Here is a 16,908-nt window from a genome sequence, read left to right as displayed (position 1 = left end):
TGTAGAAATGCCAGAGTGGTTCAGAAAGGAAGAAGAGGGGTACAAATGCCAATGAGGAGGCAAGAGAAGACTGCCAGATTGGGCCAACTGACATGGTGAAGAGTTATCGCTTTCACTATCATGATCACCAAAAGAAGTCCCTAAAATGCTAGAATTACAGAGGGCTCAGGTCAGGAGATGACAGCTCCTGCCTGATGACTTCCTCACACTTGTCCCTTAGTCCAGGCTAGTGTAGCCTGTCACTTCAGGGTCCTACGACTTATTACATAGCAGCACCTACTACCTACAGTGTTAACTTGCCGAACTTTAGAACTGGAAAAGCAACAGCTAAGAGAGAGACAGCCAACAGTTCATTAGCAAAAAAAAAAAAAAAAAAAAAAGTACAGTCTGTATAGAACTATATTATTTAAAGTAACTATTTCATTTACCTACAGTAAACAATTCCTTTAAGCCATATGACAAATTCCTAGAATGGCATACATACATTAATATCTGCTCCTTTCAGCAACAGAAACTCCAGGATTTCAAGCTGTCCACAATCTGCTGCATAGTGAAGAGGCTTCCTCCCACCTTCTAGTGTCCGGTTGACATCTTCTCCCTTTTAAGAGCAGCCAAACAAAAATGACCTTTATATGGATAAGAGACTGAAGAGGGAAACAACGAGGCATCTAATATATTGTTAAACTTCTTAAAAACTTTAAGAGTTTCAAGAAAATTTTATGTTTTGCAAAGCCAAATGAAAATGTAAAGGAGTCACATTCTGCACAATAGCATATGACACTTAAGTCATGACTAGAAAAGCTGAAAAGAATATACAATAATGCTAAATGCAATGAAATATATCATTGTGTTCCATTACTTCTAATGAGTTCAGTCAGCAAGCTGTCAATATGTAACTGAAGTCTGTAAGTACTGAGATTTTGTATTTACTACGATATGTATTATCAGAAATAACACTTGTATAAAATCCACTTCATTCTTTCAGTATTTACTAAAGTGCTGTGGTAATGCAGGCACTGGGAAGGCAATGGTGAACAAAACCAGGCATGGCTTCCCATGCACGTAGTTTACCCACTAGTGTGTGGAGATGGTCTAATTTGAAAACATTAGTGCTCTATAAACAACAACGAAGAAGCTCATGGTCACATGGATAGCAGAAGACTCTGGCTTCATCTTGATAATAGGGGATATAGTGTTAAGACATTATCTAGTGTTGTACCATGCTATATAAATGATTTTTAATATTCAAACTATCCTAGGAAAAGGGACTTTTTATACATCAAATGTAAAGCTAAAATAATTTGGCCTGTTTTTATTTTTTAGATAAATAAATAAATAAATAAATAAGTAGGGAAAAACCTCCAACCTATCAATCAAGAAGCTTATGATTATATTCTTATGGCAACTAACTATATAATCAACATACACAAAGTAAATTGAAGACATGAAAAGCTTAGTCCCACTTTTCTACCATTCTCCCAATGAAACTAGGAATCTAGAATGAAGTATGTTGGAAAACATTTTAGGCTCGTACTTAATTGAGAAATTTAGAATGTAGTTTAATTAGTGACAATATATGGTTCAATTAGTAACACTGTATAGATTGAATGTCATTCACTTTCTACAGTGGCATGATGTTTTTAATTAAAACTTCCTTTTAAAAGGAAAGTTCAGATGCTACAGAGTAGAAAAATGCCTAAACATATTTATTTTCTCAATAACTACACTATTCACTTAGCTTAGCTTAATCAATCCATCAAAACAAACTCACAGCCATCATCATCGGCTCACTCAAGGCCCTCAGTTCTCACTGTTGTCACTTAGTCCTTTCCTTCCTTCTCATTAATGTACATACTACAGATTCCTCGAGTTCAAGATTTCTTTTATCTATATCACCTTTAACAGTTAGGTATAGAGTGCTTTTGCTCTTTATCTCTTCCTTATATACAGTTCATCACCACTAAACACTAGGCAAATTACTTATGTTCTGTGTGTATGCGCTTTCATAATTTAAGATGGAGATCAAATTACCTAGCTATCACAGCACTGTTGTGGGGATTAAACTGGGTAAGCCAAGCACTCACCCCAAATATACAATTCAAATATATTGTCTCTTTAGAAGACTGAGTTTCACCAGAAATTAAATTCCTCTTCTGAGTTAATGAATAAAACAACCTTTTGTTAAGACTTCAGCTGAAAACAGTGACTTATAACAGGTTGTTTAAGTCAATACAGCCAAACATAGTTTATGATGAGGACATTCCCTGAAAAATGTGAGATTCAAGTGTTTTGTAGCTGGCTGATTTTGTTGAGCAAACATCATAGAATGTACTTTAAAATATGTAAGAAATGTACTTAAAAACTATGACAGCTATCAATCAACCTCACTGGTGTTTGGTTACAGAACCACCATGTACATATGATCTGTTCTCAAATGGAGCATGTGGCATGTGGCACCTGATGGTGACATGTTACAACAGGACTTAAAATATATGTATATAAAGACATGCACATAATATCTTAAGAAAATGGGTAGGAAAGTTAGTGTCCCAACTAATCAGTGTTCCAGAGACTACTCACTTCCTAAATCTTAGATTCCTTAATAGTAAGATAGAGTAAGAATGCTCGTACCCTCCACAATGTTTAAAGTTTAACATCTGTCTGTTAGTCCATCTGTTCATCCATCCTATCCATTAGTTAATCAGACAGGGTCTCATGCAGCTCAGACTGTCCTTGAACTCACCATGAAGCTAAGGACGATGGGAGCACAGGCACACACACCTAGTTTTATGTGGAACTGAGGACAGAACCCAGAATTTTGTTGTATGAAGCAAGTACTTTATGATCCAGTCTGGGATCATACGTGAACTAAGACAGTCCAAAGCTGGGTTAGAACAAGTTTCTGCAGAGTGGTTGAAAATAATAAATATACCGCTTAACCTAATATACAATGTTTAGAAACAAGTTTAAATAATAAAGGTGATTTGCTGTACCTTACATTCAGGTCCACTCACAAATGCAGAAACCAAAATCAACAAGGGACACTGATGAGATCAATCCCTGATAAAAGTTAGCTTTGCTCTATTATCATTACTTCCTTCTCATGTCAGTATTATCTATATGGACTCATATGAAATACAGCAATAAATGCCCTTAGTACCCAGCAAGACGCTTTGATTGAAAGACATTCCTCTGAATCATGATGCTGCCTTCTTAACGCACCACTGTGAAGAACCTGACACACAGAGCGGGGTAAACTTTCTCCTTCGTACTTGTATTGCAGTTCTTACTTCAGCTGACAAGCGACAACGCTGCACAGACTGTGTGAGTGACCCAAAGGAAGGACTCCCCAGATGGGCCCTTTGCAAAGCAACCCTGAGGAGATATAGCATTAAATGCATTAGGAAAAGTGAAAGGCTTTACGGCAATGTCCTTTCCAAATTCACCAAATAAATTTGGGAAAAAAGCAACTTAAAGCAAGCAGGACAAAAGAATAAAGGCCAGGGCAGAAATCAAATTAATTGAAATCAGGACGCCACAGAGAGAAATCAAAAGGTGGGTGATGCAGGACGACCAATGCAACTGATCAACCATTATGAAACATGAACAGGAATAGAAGGGTAAAGGCAAATGCCAGTATCAGACTCTACAGATGACCTCACAAGGAAACTTCCAGCCTCATGACAGACACACTGCTGCTAAATGTTACCAAATACTTAAGGAAGTCTTCAAACCTATTCTACACACTTCCAGAAAACAGAATGGATGAGAAGCTACATCAACTAATTCTGACATCATCACTAGTTTTCCTAAGCAAGACAAAGACATTACAAGAAAAGAGCCTGCTTTGAGACTCACACCCTCTGAGAAGTTAGGATCCCCTCCCCCAAGTTACTGAAGTCTTATATTTTCCTTATATGCCTACTTCCTATTTTCTATGAAGAGAGAGGTACTAAACAGTGGAGAAGAGCTCTGTACAGAAGCTTCAGGCTTCTAGTCAGGGAAGTGCTGCTGTCTACCATATGTGCACCAATGAGCTTTTGGGCCTTAGTCGGTGGCACTGCACTGACACTCGAGTCATCTACAGCTACCCTTTTGCTTTCAAAGGTATAGGTTCTTGGCAATTATGACAGTCTCAACTTCTCTGTTTTCTCACCTCCTAGACCAAGAACTAGTGGCTATGAAAACAGTTCTTGAAAGATAAAGCGCTACAAATGGCTTTGGCCATATACTTAACATCTGACATAAACTGTTTTTACAAAACAGATTTAACACACTAATAATAATAATAATAATAATAATAATAATAATAATAATAATAATAATGATGATGATGAATTACTTTCAAAGTAAGAATGTTGTTTTTAAAATGTATTGTTACTCTGATTTTTACTTATAAAATTAGGGAAAGGTTAGAAAAGATGAGAGTTGGTATCAGAAAGACATACTACCTAGACTGATTTAACTACACAAACATTTACTGTAAGTTAGGCATAGTTTTATTTTGGTTGAGATGAAATAGGAAGTCCTGTCTTAGTCCAAAAAACTAGTTGCCTTTTGGGGAAAGTAGGCATGTAAAAAATGAGTGCCAACCTTTTCCTTGTTTTGTAAAAAGTTAATTAATTGTTATATAAATAAAATGTGAATCACAACTAATTTAGAATAATGAATAGTAATTCCCACAACTATAATTTACTTAATAGGCACAGGCTTAATTAATATGATATACAATAATGTAGCCTCTTAAATACTTCTAAGCATTTTGAAGGATAGTTCCTTATTACTAGTTAAAATCATGACCACAGTGATCACTTTTGACAGTTGAACAGGGTACTTATCTCAGATAGCTTCCTAATTGGGGGGTATTTCACTGACAAATTACTTAAGGAAGACTTCAATAGTGGACAGTGATGGCTGTGGATCTTGCAGGAAAGAAAGTAACCACAGAACGAACAGACTATCACATTTAAGAATGAAGATTACAAAATTTGGTGAATGAGGACTTCTGGGATTCTTATCCTAGGACCATTCAGTTCTGCAAGGAAATGCGTATGTATATGTATGTGTATACTATAGGTTTTTGTTATTTATGTATCAGTATCAATGGAGTAAAAAATAAAATGTGCTAGAAAAAATTTAAGTGTAAAGAAATTCAATGTTTACCTGTTGTCAAGTATTTTAAGCTGATAAAAAGTTTTAAATATCTACCTTTCTGACCTACAATTTAAAAAAAAAAGGTTTTTAAAGAAGAAATCATTAAGTTAAGACCCTGATAGTATTCCCCTACTTATGCATTTACTTCAACTTAGGGTTTTTTGTTTGTTCAAACTAACCAATTAAATGATTCAAATTATGGAATAGTTTAAAATTTTATACAGTCAGTCTGTTTGCCAACTGTTAATTTTTTTTTCTTTAGAAGGTAGAAGGTCTAAAAGTAATGAGACATACATTTTATAACTAAAATACTAAGTTGCTTTTTTTTTTTTATGGTTTTATTCTTTTATTAACACATATTATTTGTACAACAATAATTGTCACATTTGCCTGTGCCCATAGCTTCCATTCTCCCACACACACATTTTTCCTATAATAGTTTTACAGTTTTTTTTTCTTTTTAATTAATTTATTCTTGTTACATCTCAATGTTTATCCCATCCCTTGTATCCTCCCATTCCTCCCCCCCCCCCCATTTTCCCATTATTCCCCTCCCCTATGACTGTTCCTGAGGGGGATTACGTCCCCTATATATTCTCATAGGGTATCAAGTCTCTTCTTGGCTACTTGCTGTCCTTCCTCTGAGTGCCACCAGGTCTCCCCCTCCAGGGGACATGGTCAAATGTGAGGCACCAGAGTATGTGAGAAAGTCGTATCACACTCTCCACTCAACTGTGGAGAATATTCTGACCATTGGCTAGATCTGGGAAGGGGTTTAAAGTTTACCTCCTGTATTGTCCTTGGCTGGTGCCTTAGTTTGAGCGGGACCCCTGGGCCCAAATCTGCCTATCATATTGTTCTACTTGTAGATTTCTAGGACCCTCTGGATCCTTTTATTTTGCTGTTCTCCCATGCGTCTCTCATTTAGATACTAAGTTGCTTTTAAAGAAAATTTTTATTTGTGGTATAAAACTAGAAGTTTAATAGCTAAGGGCAAAGCTTACCAAATTACAAAATATACTCAAAATACTATGGTTCTATCTCAGTTTGAAAAAAAAAAAAAAGAAAAGAAAGATAAAAACGTAGCTTCATTTATAAAATCCAAACCCAGTGATCCATAGTTGGAATTCTTTCTAAAAAGTTTTGCAGCCTGGAATGTATGTGCTATCTAATGTAACACGTTAGAGATCTAAACAAGTGGAAAGGAGGAAGTGGAGAGAAAGACGACTTCCTCCTCTACCCCCCATCATTTGTAGTTCTCAAATATTCAGTGCATAATGATGTGAAAGGAACAGGAATGCTTTTTGGGGATGACTCAGATCTGAGCTGAAATCCTCCAGTCCGTCCATGATTTACCTGTGAGAGCTAGGGAAAGTTACTCAGTTCCCACTGTAAGATGAGGGTAAGGATTACCTGTGTAGTTAAATGATGTGTATCTCTATGTACATTGCTGTGTTGACTATACCTATACAATACTCAAAAAATGCACTTTTCTCATAACTGAAATTCTTATTTGAATTTGTATTTTACAGTGTTGACTCTCTATTGAAACCAAATATAAATTTTTCATGGATCTTATATTATCCACTTTTATATTGCTTTTTATTAACAAAATGTAAAGCTACTTTCTAAGTTTTATCCACATTTCATGTATTTAAGAAAAACAATTTATTCAGAACCCACACAATCATCACATTTGCTGTTTTCTTGTACACTCAAATGAGCGACCCCCCTGCCCCAAAGAACACATACCTTAGAAGCATTAGCTTCTGCTGTGTTCATGCTTACCTAATACAATGGCTGGCACTGTAGGTGCTCAGCTGTTATTTGCTGAATTAATTATGAATGAACCAGTGAAAACTGTGCTAAGTAGTGTTCTCTTTCACTGCTGAAGTTAGAAACCAAACCATGTCATGGGACTGGCACCAGAGCTAGGGAGAGAATTCTAGAATATTTTCCTGAACATTTTAACATCAGAAAAGAGTCTCTAGAAATTCCTTTCAGTTTAAGAACTCAGGCTAATTTCTATTTGCACATTTGGAAATAAAGATTCTCAACGTTCAGTTTATAGAACAATCCCACTTCTTCTCTTGCCTAAGGTTCAAGTTCACTAGAGACTATGCTTTTTAGTTTAAAGAAGTTTAGTCTAACTTCCGTCTCTTCCCTTTACTCATACGTGGCTTCTTATGCTTGTTCTCATTACACTCCTTCATCTAGTATACGAAATGAATTTTTGAAAACACCCTCAAAATAAAATTTCTATTTTTTATCATTATTTACTTTAAATGTCGAAATCTTGAAGATAAAGAAGAAATTTAATCTATTGGGTGCATACATTTTTCCCACTTCAGATTTATGTAAAGATGAACAATCTATGCATGGCTAATGGGTCAAATCAAGCCTGCTGCCTATTTTTGGTCAGTAAAGTTTTATTGGAACTCAAGCAGCACATTTAACTCTTTGGTTGTTTACATATTATCTATGCCTGTTTCTTCACAACAGTAAAGATAGAGACCATATGGATGACAACTCCTAAAATATGTACTAACTGGTCATTTATGAGAACAAAGCCAAGTCTGCCAGCTTTTTGCCATAGCTTCCTCTAAGCCTTCCTTTAGCCAACAATCTTCCCAGACAACATAAATAGCAAATATTACTGCACAGCTGCAACGTGTGGAAGCTGCTCTGTTAAGACGCATTTACTGTCTCTTCAAAAACTGCATAAAATATGAGTTTACTACATCATGATCCTGTTTCAGATGAGAATGCTGAGGCTCCAATAGGTGCTTTTATGTTGCTATTAAAAAAAAAAAAAAAAGACCAGAGGCAGGTGGATTGCTGTGCGTTCGAGGCCAGCCTGGTCTTCAAAGCAAATCCAGGACAACCAAAGCTAACACAGACCCTGCCCCCAAAAACCATACAGACAGACAAACAAACAAACAAATACAAACACCAATGATCCTTATCCTTGCTAAGGCATCAAGTGCAAACCTTTACTTCCAAGTTAGATGGATGGTTTTGAAAACACAACTAAAATTCCAAAATGATGGTCACAAGACAAAGTCAACACTGGCAAGATACGTAAACAACTACTGTCATTAAAATCATGGGGAAGTGCATAAAGTTCAACCGAGTTTAAAACAACCAAGAGTTTGAGCACTAAGGGCAATTTCTAAGCAAAGAAAGCGTATCATTTACATTGAGAGGAGGTATATATAGTAAACCAACTATGAAAAAAAAGGGCTAGCTTCTCCAAAGACCAATAATCCAAGTCATATTTAACTAGACTATATGGGAATAAGAGAAGTGTGACAATAGCTGGGAATACAAAGATAATTTCTATCTTTAGAAAAGTCAGCAAAACCAGGAAGAGCTGGCAACTAAAAATGAGCAACAGAAGCCCTTTCAGATTGACTAACAAGTGTAACACACTAAACAAGACACCAATGCAGCTCTCAGAACTGCTGAGAAATGCTAAGACAAAAGGCTTACCGTCAAGAAATCAAAGTTAAAATCTGTCACAAGAACAACATGGACAAGAGATGGCCACTGCTGTGGCTCTTTCTAAGCCAAGTGTTTCTTGTGGCCACTGCATCCTTTACTGCCCTCTGTTGTGCTTACATTTTTATATTCAGCTTTAGTCAGAAGCATCTAATTAGTCATATTTGGGTTTTGAGGCCATTTCCTGTGCAGGCAGGAGAAAGCAATTTGTTTCTTGGATTCTGTTGTGGTGTGGGCCAGGCTTCACATTTCATCGAGATTCATAAGGTACAGCAGGAAACTCCACAAGATCAGGAAGGGGCGTCAGTGGCTGGCAAGCCTCCACTAGACACAGCAGCCCACACCAAGACTGACAAATGCTTCTAGGAAAGGAGAGCTGCCTCGTTCTCAGAAGCACTATTTAAATATATAAACAGTACTAACTACTCTACACCTATAAATGCACCTTTTGGCTTTCTTATTTTTTAAAGCAACCATTAAGGCAAAACTTGAACTCTCATTTTCTCTCCTACTTTCTCTTCTCCTGTCTCGGGCTACTGCCTACTACGATTTCTTTCTCAAAATTAGAATTTGTCTGTTAACTCTGGTTCCAAAAGTTAAAAACAAAAACAAAACAAAACAAAACAAAACAAAAAACTCCATAGTGCTACAACAAGAAAATTCTGTATGAAATGCAGAGACGCCACACTGGTGTAACTGCACAAGTCAGGAGCTTTGTTTAATAAAAACACATGAACAAAAGCTTGAATATAAACAGTGATAGGAACTTGGTTTGCAATATGGTGGTGGGAGAGGTGATGAAATTTTGGGTACGTGTGTGTGCTTGCTACTATAAGGCTAGCTCTCAGAGAAGACCACCCGAACAGCCTGGGTCTGGCCTCCTTCAGCTCTCTAGCCTAACTTAACTGTCCGTTATGGCTGGTTCTTTACCTCTCCCCCCCCCCACTCAATCTTGCCATACACTGTGAGGTGACACAGCAAATACCTTACCACATCTGAGCCAGTGCCAGCTCCATGTCCATGAACCTTCAGGACTATGAAATTAAGCCTCTTTTCTTAATACTAAGTTAGATGCTTTAGGGAGGTCATTTTAGCAATGTTAAGAAGCTGACTGACACAAGAGAAATTTACCATGCAGATGGAGTAGGACAAAACCCCCAACATTACAATACAAAGCATGGCTAGTATAAAGCACTCCACTAGAAAACACAATAGTTAATGAAAAAAAATCACTCACTTCAGATTTACGAAGTCTTAATTGAAGTCCCAATTCTACTAGCGAGGTCCTGGTGAAGGCCTTTAACGTCCAAGTCTTCCTTATATAAGAGTGAACTAGATACTTTTTGTTGTTTTCAAACACTCTTAAAATGTAGCAGAGTAACGAACTTCACCATGGAATTTTCACATCTATGTATCAATATACTTTGTTCTAACTGTTCCTTTCTCCACTGTACCCCATCATTGGCTCATGTCCTTTATCCCATTCCCTCCCTTTGCATTCATGTCATACAGATCCTATTGTCCTCTTTGTCTCAATGTTTCTTCCTTCTCACAGGATCTCCCTTCTGGTTTCATGGCCCATACACAATTTAAAATCTGTTACATATGAGAAAACAGTACTTGTCTTTCTAAAATTTGCTTACTTCACTCAACATAATGATTTAGTCTCACCTATTTCTCTTCACATGTCACGATCTCACTTTTCCTTATGACTGTATAAATTCTATTCTGAATATATATATTTTCTTAATCCATTCATCTGTTAATGGATATCCACGCTGATGCCACTTTCTACCTCTTGAGAATAGTGGGAAAACAAACATGGATGTTGAAGTGAACTAAGTATCTTTTAAATAGCTTTGCCTACAAACATACTTACAAATATTAACAACAGCTAATAAGCATTGAACATTACCATGTGTGCTGGCTAGTTTTATGTCAACCTGACACAGGCTAGAGTCAGTTGAGAGGAGGGAACCTCAATTGAGAAAATGATTCAATAAGGTCAAGTTTAAGGGCATTTTCTTAATTAGTGATTGATGGGGGAGGGCCCAACTCATTATGGGTGGTGCCACCCTGGGCTGGTGGTCCTGGATTTTATAAGCACGCGGAGTAAGCCATAAGAAACAAGCCAGTAAACAGCACTTCTCCATGGCCTCTGCATCAGCTCCTGACTGCCTTTCTGTTCCTGCCTTGTCTGTTTGGCTTCTCTCAATGGACTGCGACTCTGGATATGAAAGGCATATAAACCTTTTCCTCAAATTGCCTTTGGTCATAGTGTTTCAACACAGTGATAACAACCCTAACTAAGACATGACAGGCACATTAGATAATTCAGCAAACTACACTCCTATTTTACTACTCCAAATAAGTAACAGAAAGGGACTAAGAGCCAAGTCGCAAGACTTTTGTAGACCAAGTAGCTAAAATTAAGAGATACACTTGAGAATATTTACATGACAAAAGGTCTTAATTTGTAGAACTCACACAAATCTATAAATTGGCCAACTATATCATTTTTTAAAAAAAGAACAAAAGGTACATATAGGAAATGGGAGCCAGATGTGGAATACACCTTAACTGTAGGACCAGAAAGACTGAGGCAGGAGGAACCTAAATTAAAGGCCAGCGTAGGCTATGTACCAAGTTCCAAGATAGACTAAACTAAAGAACAACACCCAAATCCAAAGGTGAGAGAATGGCATGCGGGTGGGGGTGAGGGGAAAAAAAACAGGGAAAGAACACAAATGGCTAATAATGTTTTACAATGTTCAATCTTTATTGAAATGCAAATTAAAGCAACAGACTTCCAATGGCATACTACCAATTTTCTACCTACCCAATGGCAAAACCAAAAAAGTTTGATACTTAGGACTGCTTACGGTATGTTGTCTGTGTGTATACAAATCTATGAAACTCTTTAGGCTCAAAATATGGATCCATTCTAAAAGTAGTTAAAATATGAATGTGATCACTATAATATTGTTTAACTACAACATTAAATTGGAAGTAAAAGGCTTACCATAGATAATTCATTATACCCTAACCATAGAATAGAATATTTTGCATCATTTCAGAGTAATTAATTTCAGTATAAAGTATCTTTAAGAAAAATTAAGGAGTCAGGCTCGGTGGCACACACCTATAATCTCAGCACTCAGGGAGGCAGAGGCAGGCAGATGTCTGTGAGTTCGAGGCCAGCCTGGTCTACAGAGTGAGTCCAGGACAGCCAAGGCTACACAGAGAAACCCTGTCTGGAGAGGGGTGGGGTGAGGAAGGAGACCCAAAACAAAAGAAAAGATAAATTAAGATATTAAGGATAGCAAGTGCAGAGAGTTTAAAGCACTTTTAAATGGGGAAAATAGATAAGTACGTGAATTTCCAATGTTTTTCTGATACTAACTACACAAATGTTTTTAGAATGGCTAATTCCGCTCACAGTGACTGGGAGGGGTCTTCACCTTTTAGTCCCAATTGCTGCGTTTCTGACTCTGTGTCTGAATTAATGTGACTTTGCCTCCCCCCAACATGTGTATGTTGTACTATTTGCAAATACACCTGTGGGCACACATGCATGCACACAGGCGCTACTGCATGCTTGTGCATGAGTGTGTGAAGGCCAGAAATTGATGACAGGTATCTTCTTTGATCATTCTCCACCTTACTGACTGAAGCTGGGTTTCTTATTTAAACTCAGAACCTCCGGATGCACGTAATCTAGCTAGGCAGTTTTTACAGAGATCCTGTCTTTGAATCGTGGGTGCTCAACTCCAGTCTTCAGGCTTGGGTAAACGGTGTTCTGTCTGCTGGGCTATCCCCTAAGCTCCTAATTTTACTTCTTAAAATTATTAGCAGGGTAGAGTTATAAACTAATTTTTGTCTCCTGTATATTTTTGTTGAAAGATCCTTTGTTTTATTCATCTGAGAAAAGACAAGCTTTAATAGAAAGTTAAGTTTAATATTGTACTAAGTTTTCTGTGTTTCCTGATAGCACCTCCAGTTCTCAGAAGCCTACAGAAGCTTTCTTACAGGCTCACCAGCCACGTTGTAGAAAGAACAACAAATTGATAAAGTTTTAAAAGGCATGTTTTAAAAACAAGATGTGTTAAAAGATAGCCTGCTAGTTTAAAAACATTTTAAAAAGTAAACAAAATGACATAAAGCAATAGACAATAGATGTAAGATGACTGAATCTGGACCATTTTAAAATTGACTATTTTTTTTTTAAAGAAAAGTGAAAAAAGATTCCAGTAAGTCTTGCCAATTCTAAAGATTAAACTTGATACCTTCCTTGGATTCGACGGAGCCTATCATTTCACATGGTACACAACTGTTGCTGTCCAAGCCTGTTAATGTGTCAAAGGCAGATGTAAGGAGAATGGGGGCTGGAGAGAAACCACAGAGAAAGGGAAGTTAGAGATCTAATGTGTAGTGTTTCCCAGCCAGTGAAACAGAAGCACACGTGAACAAGAGGCTCTCAGGGCTGCTCACCAGCCCACTCCCCAGCACTCCCCAGAAGGAAGCTTGGATTCTCAAAGGCTGATCTCTAATAGTCAAGGGAACCACTACCATCTGCCCCAACACATCCCCTGAGATTGTTCAGCAACGAAGGCCACGAGTATGTGAAGGGTTAATAGCAATTCTGAAAGCCCTACAAAGCCCGTGAAAGCGAGTTCAACTTTCAGTCCTACCATCTACTCAGGAACAAGACCTTGGACAAATTAATCTTTACCTATAAAGTATCTAAAATACAGTCATGGGTTGGTTCTATAAGTAAATGAAATAACATCTGTATATTACATCATAATGGCCAAATATATAAAATATTAAAAACATTCTTTTCCAAAGTGTTTAATCACTTGTGAACAGAAATCTCAGTAACTTAGCTACCCATTTTTTTCCTAAGGCCAGCAGACACAATATTGCCTTTTCCTGGATTGTTGTTCAGGATCACAATCACAAACATAAATAAATAAGAATATGATTATAAAAAATAATTTCCACAAACTGCCAAATAATCATGTAACAGACAAGACATGTAACTGAACAAGACAATTTGGTGAGAATTTAAGTTTATCAGATATTTCTAAACTGTTACACTTAACCAACCCCTCTTCTGTCTGTCTGTCTGTCTGTCTGTCCGTCTTCATTCATAGTCATGACTAAGTTCTTTCAGCAAGCCTCCTGTTTTTTTAATGTGCTGACTCTAGGCCTCAGTAAGCTAAGAAAATGGAAAAAACACAACTGCTTCGAAGCATACTGATACAGCTTTTTAAAAATATGCATGCTTTAGATTCAGACAGTCTTTGGTTTAAATCCAAGTTGGGCTAGTCTGCAACCTTGTCAAATTATTTAACTCCTCCAAACCTTAATGTCCTTGATGTGAGGATGGAAATATTGAAATAGGATGGTAAAAAAACATAAACTAAAAAGTGAACGGTAATTACTATTACACACTGTGAAGTTTATTAAAATCATAGCTAAGGGAATGATTTCTTACTAGGAACATATGCTTTTAATGTGTGACACTCCTTAGGGTTATACAGGATATGGAAATGAAAAAGAATATAGCATCTACTGTCCAGAAGCTCAGGGCCTAATGAAGGACAGACACGAAGCAAAATCACTGAGACGGGGCAAAAGCAACAGCATAAGCAGAGCTCCCCTTCAAGTTGAAATGATTTTTGGAAGAAGTGATGCTATTTAGGCTAAGGGGACAAACATAAATTCATCAGCTTGGAGGTTAATTTGTGAAGCTGGCTTGGGCAATCAGGCTGTCAAAGCACAGGGACAAATGTATTACAAGAAATACAAGTCAGGGTCTGGAGTTTAGCTTTCAGACAGGTGAGAAAACCAATCCCTCAACACATCACAATGGCCCAGTAGACCAAAGGAAAGAGGAGTTGGAAGTAGAGGAGAGTCACAAGGTGTAGAATGCACCCCCAAGCTGGAGAAGAAAGTTCATTGAGAAAAATAGCACGATTAAGTAAATACGATCCCTTCAGCTAACTATCTAAGGTGGCCAGCATGGGGAATGGGCAGGCCAAATCAAGAAAACAGTGTGGGCTGGAAAACTGCAGCAACTAACATGAAGTAGTGCTGAGACTGGGGAGGGAAGCAAGGCAGTCTGGACAGGTAGGACAGTGCCCCAATTTCCAGTTTGGACGAATGGTTCAGTCATGAAGTTGTACAGTAAGAAGGCAACAGAAACAGTTGCATGCATGTTGTTTTTGTAACTGTAAACTCAAGTGTTTATCAGTGTTGTGTATTTTATTTTATTTATTTATTTTTTGGTTTTTCGAGACAGGGTTTCTCTGTGTAGCCTTGGCCATCCTGGACTCACTTTGTAGACCAGGCTGGCCTCGAACTCACAGCAATCCGCCTGCCTCTGCCTCCCAGGTGCTGGGATTAAAGGCGTGCGCCACCACGCCCGGCTTGTGTTGTGTATTTTAAATCACCGAAGTTTGAGCAGGACAGCAAAACCAAGAGCCGCTGACTTTCACTTGGAGGGAGTAGTGTGGTATCCCACAGCTAGGTGATGGAGTCTTTTACCCTACACTGGAAGAGGCGGCGATTCAGGTTTCTGTCTGCTACTAGCTAAGGCAGTTCAGAAGGCAGCCTGCCTTAAACATCCACTGCAGACAGCTGAACAAGGCAAACACATGTGCAAAGTCTAAATTATAAAGGCATTAGATGGAGAAAAACTAATCAGCATTGTACAATTCTGTAGATGAAACGAAAACAAAGCTGCTCCTGCTTGCTTCCTAGCACAGGCCGGTGAGGCAGGATACCACTGCTCACACCTTTCGAGAAATGCAACGTTGACTGCAGGGTCACACTTTTGGAAGAGGCCCAGAACGCTCACAGTTGTCTTAAAATTCTACTTTCAGAAAATAATTCAAAACAAAACACCAAACTAAGCTAAGTTCTTCTTATAATTACAAGAAGGTACAGTTTTAAGATCCAAAGGCGGTTTAGCTTAGAACTTAAGTCCCTCACAAAGTAGGTTTCTATGAATCTGGGTTTCGCTTTGAATTTGGCTTTCTTTAAAAAAAAAAAAAAAAAAAAAAAAAAAAAAAATATATATATATATATATATATTTTTTTTTTTTTTTTTACCCCAAATACAGCGTTTTTAGACTGCAGTGCTACTTACTACACACATCGTACTTCAGATGAAATCATGGAGTACCCAAAGTTGCAATGCTTTCTGAAAAACTATTCAGAGTCCCTGGCTACTTCAGATGCCAAATGATAACCATATCACTCGAAGGAAATCACACACACACACACACACACACACACACACACACACACACACACACACACACACTGTGTGGGGGGAGGAGAGGAAAAAAAAGGCCACACCCAAGTTAAGATTTCACAGTGAAGTGACACCAAGTTTCAGAAATGTCACTAGGGCTATTTGGGGCCCTTAATTTCACGGTTAACGAATGCGTCTCAATTCCGTCCATAGCCACCAGGGCCCCGACGTTCAAGAAATTGTTCCTGATTCTAAGTACTGGGGTTACCTCTCAGTAACCCGCAGGTCTAAGATGGAGAAATGCCTCATTCAAAGAGAGGTTCCAGCCGCGGCTGGTGTCGAAGAAGCAGCCTCCAACCATCGACAGGGACTACCAAGCCGCCGGTCCCCCGAGGGGGGTCAGAGAGGCCACTGCCGCCTTAGCAACACAGCGGTCACCTGGCACCGAACGGCCACAGAGTTCCAGGCCCTTCCACACCCAGCCGTGTCCCCCCTCCCCGCGGCGGCCCAGCCCCTGGCGCACCCACCCGGCGCATCCCCCGCTCACCTTGGCCACATAGTCCTTCACCTCATCCAAGTCTCCGTTCTTCAGGGCCCACATGAACTCCTTGTCGCACATCACTGCAGCGGGGTGGGCCGGCGGGCCGGGCAGAAGGGGGTGGGTGTACGCCCGACGTGGGGACACGAGGAGAGGACGTTATCTCAGGCCGCCGCGCGGGGCGAGGCAGTGGGCCGCAGGAGACCGCTGGGGAGACCGCTGGGGCGGGAGAAAGTTCCTTCGCAGCCGCCGGGCCCAGCAGAACCGGTTCCGCCTGGCTGAGAAGAAGTAGGACGTTTACACTTCCGGTTCACGCCCCGCTAGGACCCGCCTCCGACTTCCTCTTCCTCTTCCTCTAGCTAGAACGCTCTGCTTGGTAACCCCGCCCAGGCTGCTTACCTCCCGAGGGCCACTTGTGCGCAGGCGCGTTCGTCCTGGCCTGCCAACGCGG

General features: G+C 39.0%; 1 protein-coding gene across 1 annotated transcript in view; it reads right to left on the bottom strand.

The window, feature by feature from the left end:
• Positions 1-16,668, bottom strand: part of Mtpn (myotrophin) — a 37,159-nt gene extending 20,491 nt beyond the window's left edge. Inside the window, exons 1-2 of the mRNA XM_051151735.1 lie at positions 16,467-16,668; positions 485-598 (exon numbers count right to left, since the gene is read on the bottom strand). Coding sequence (XP_051007692.1) covers positions 485-598; positions 16,467-16,538 — 186 coding nt within the window. The 5' untranslated portion in view covers positions 16,539-16,668. The remainder of the gene's footprint in view (positions 1-484; positions 599-16,466) is intronic.
• Between the last annotated feature and the right edge of the window lie 240 nt (positions 16,669-16,908).

The sequence above is a fragment of the Acomys russatus genome, chromosome 10 (genome assembly GCF_903995435.1).
Source record: "Acomys russatus chromosome 10, mAcoRus1.1, whole genome shotgun sequence".
Classification (NCBI taxonomy): domain Eukaryota; kingdom Metazoa; phylum Chordata; class Mammalia; order Rodentia; family Muridae; genus Acomys; species Acomys russatus.
This window is presented reverse-complemented; position numbering and strand designations above follow the sequence as displayed.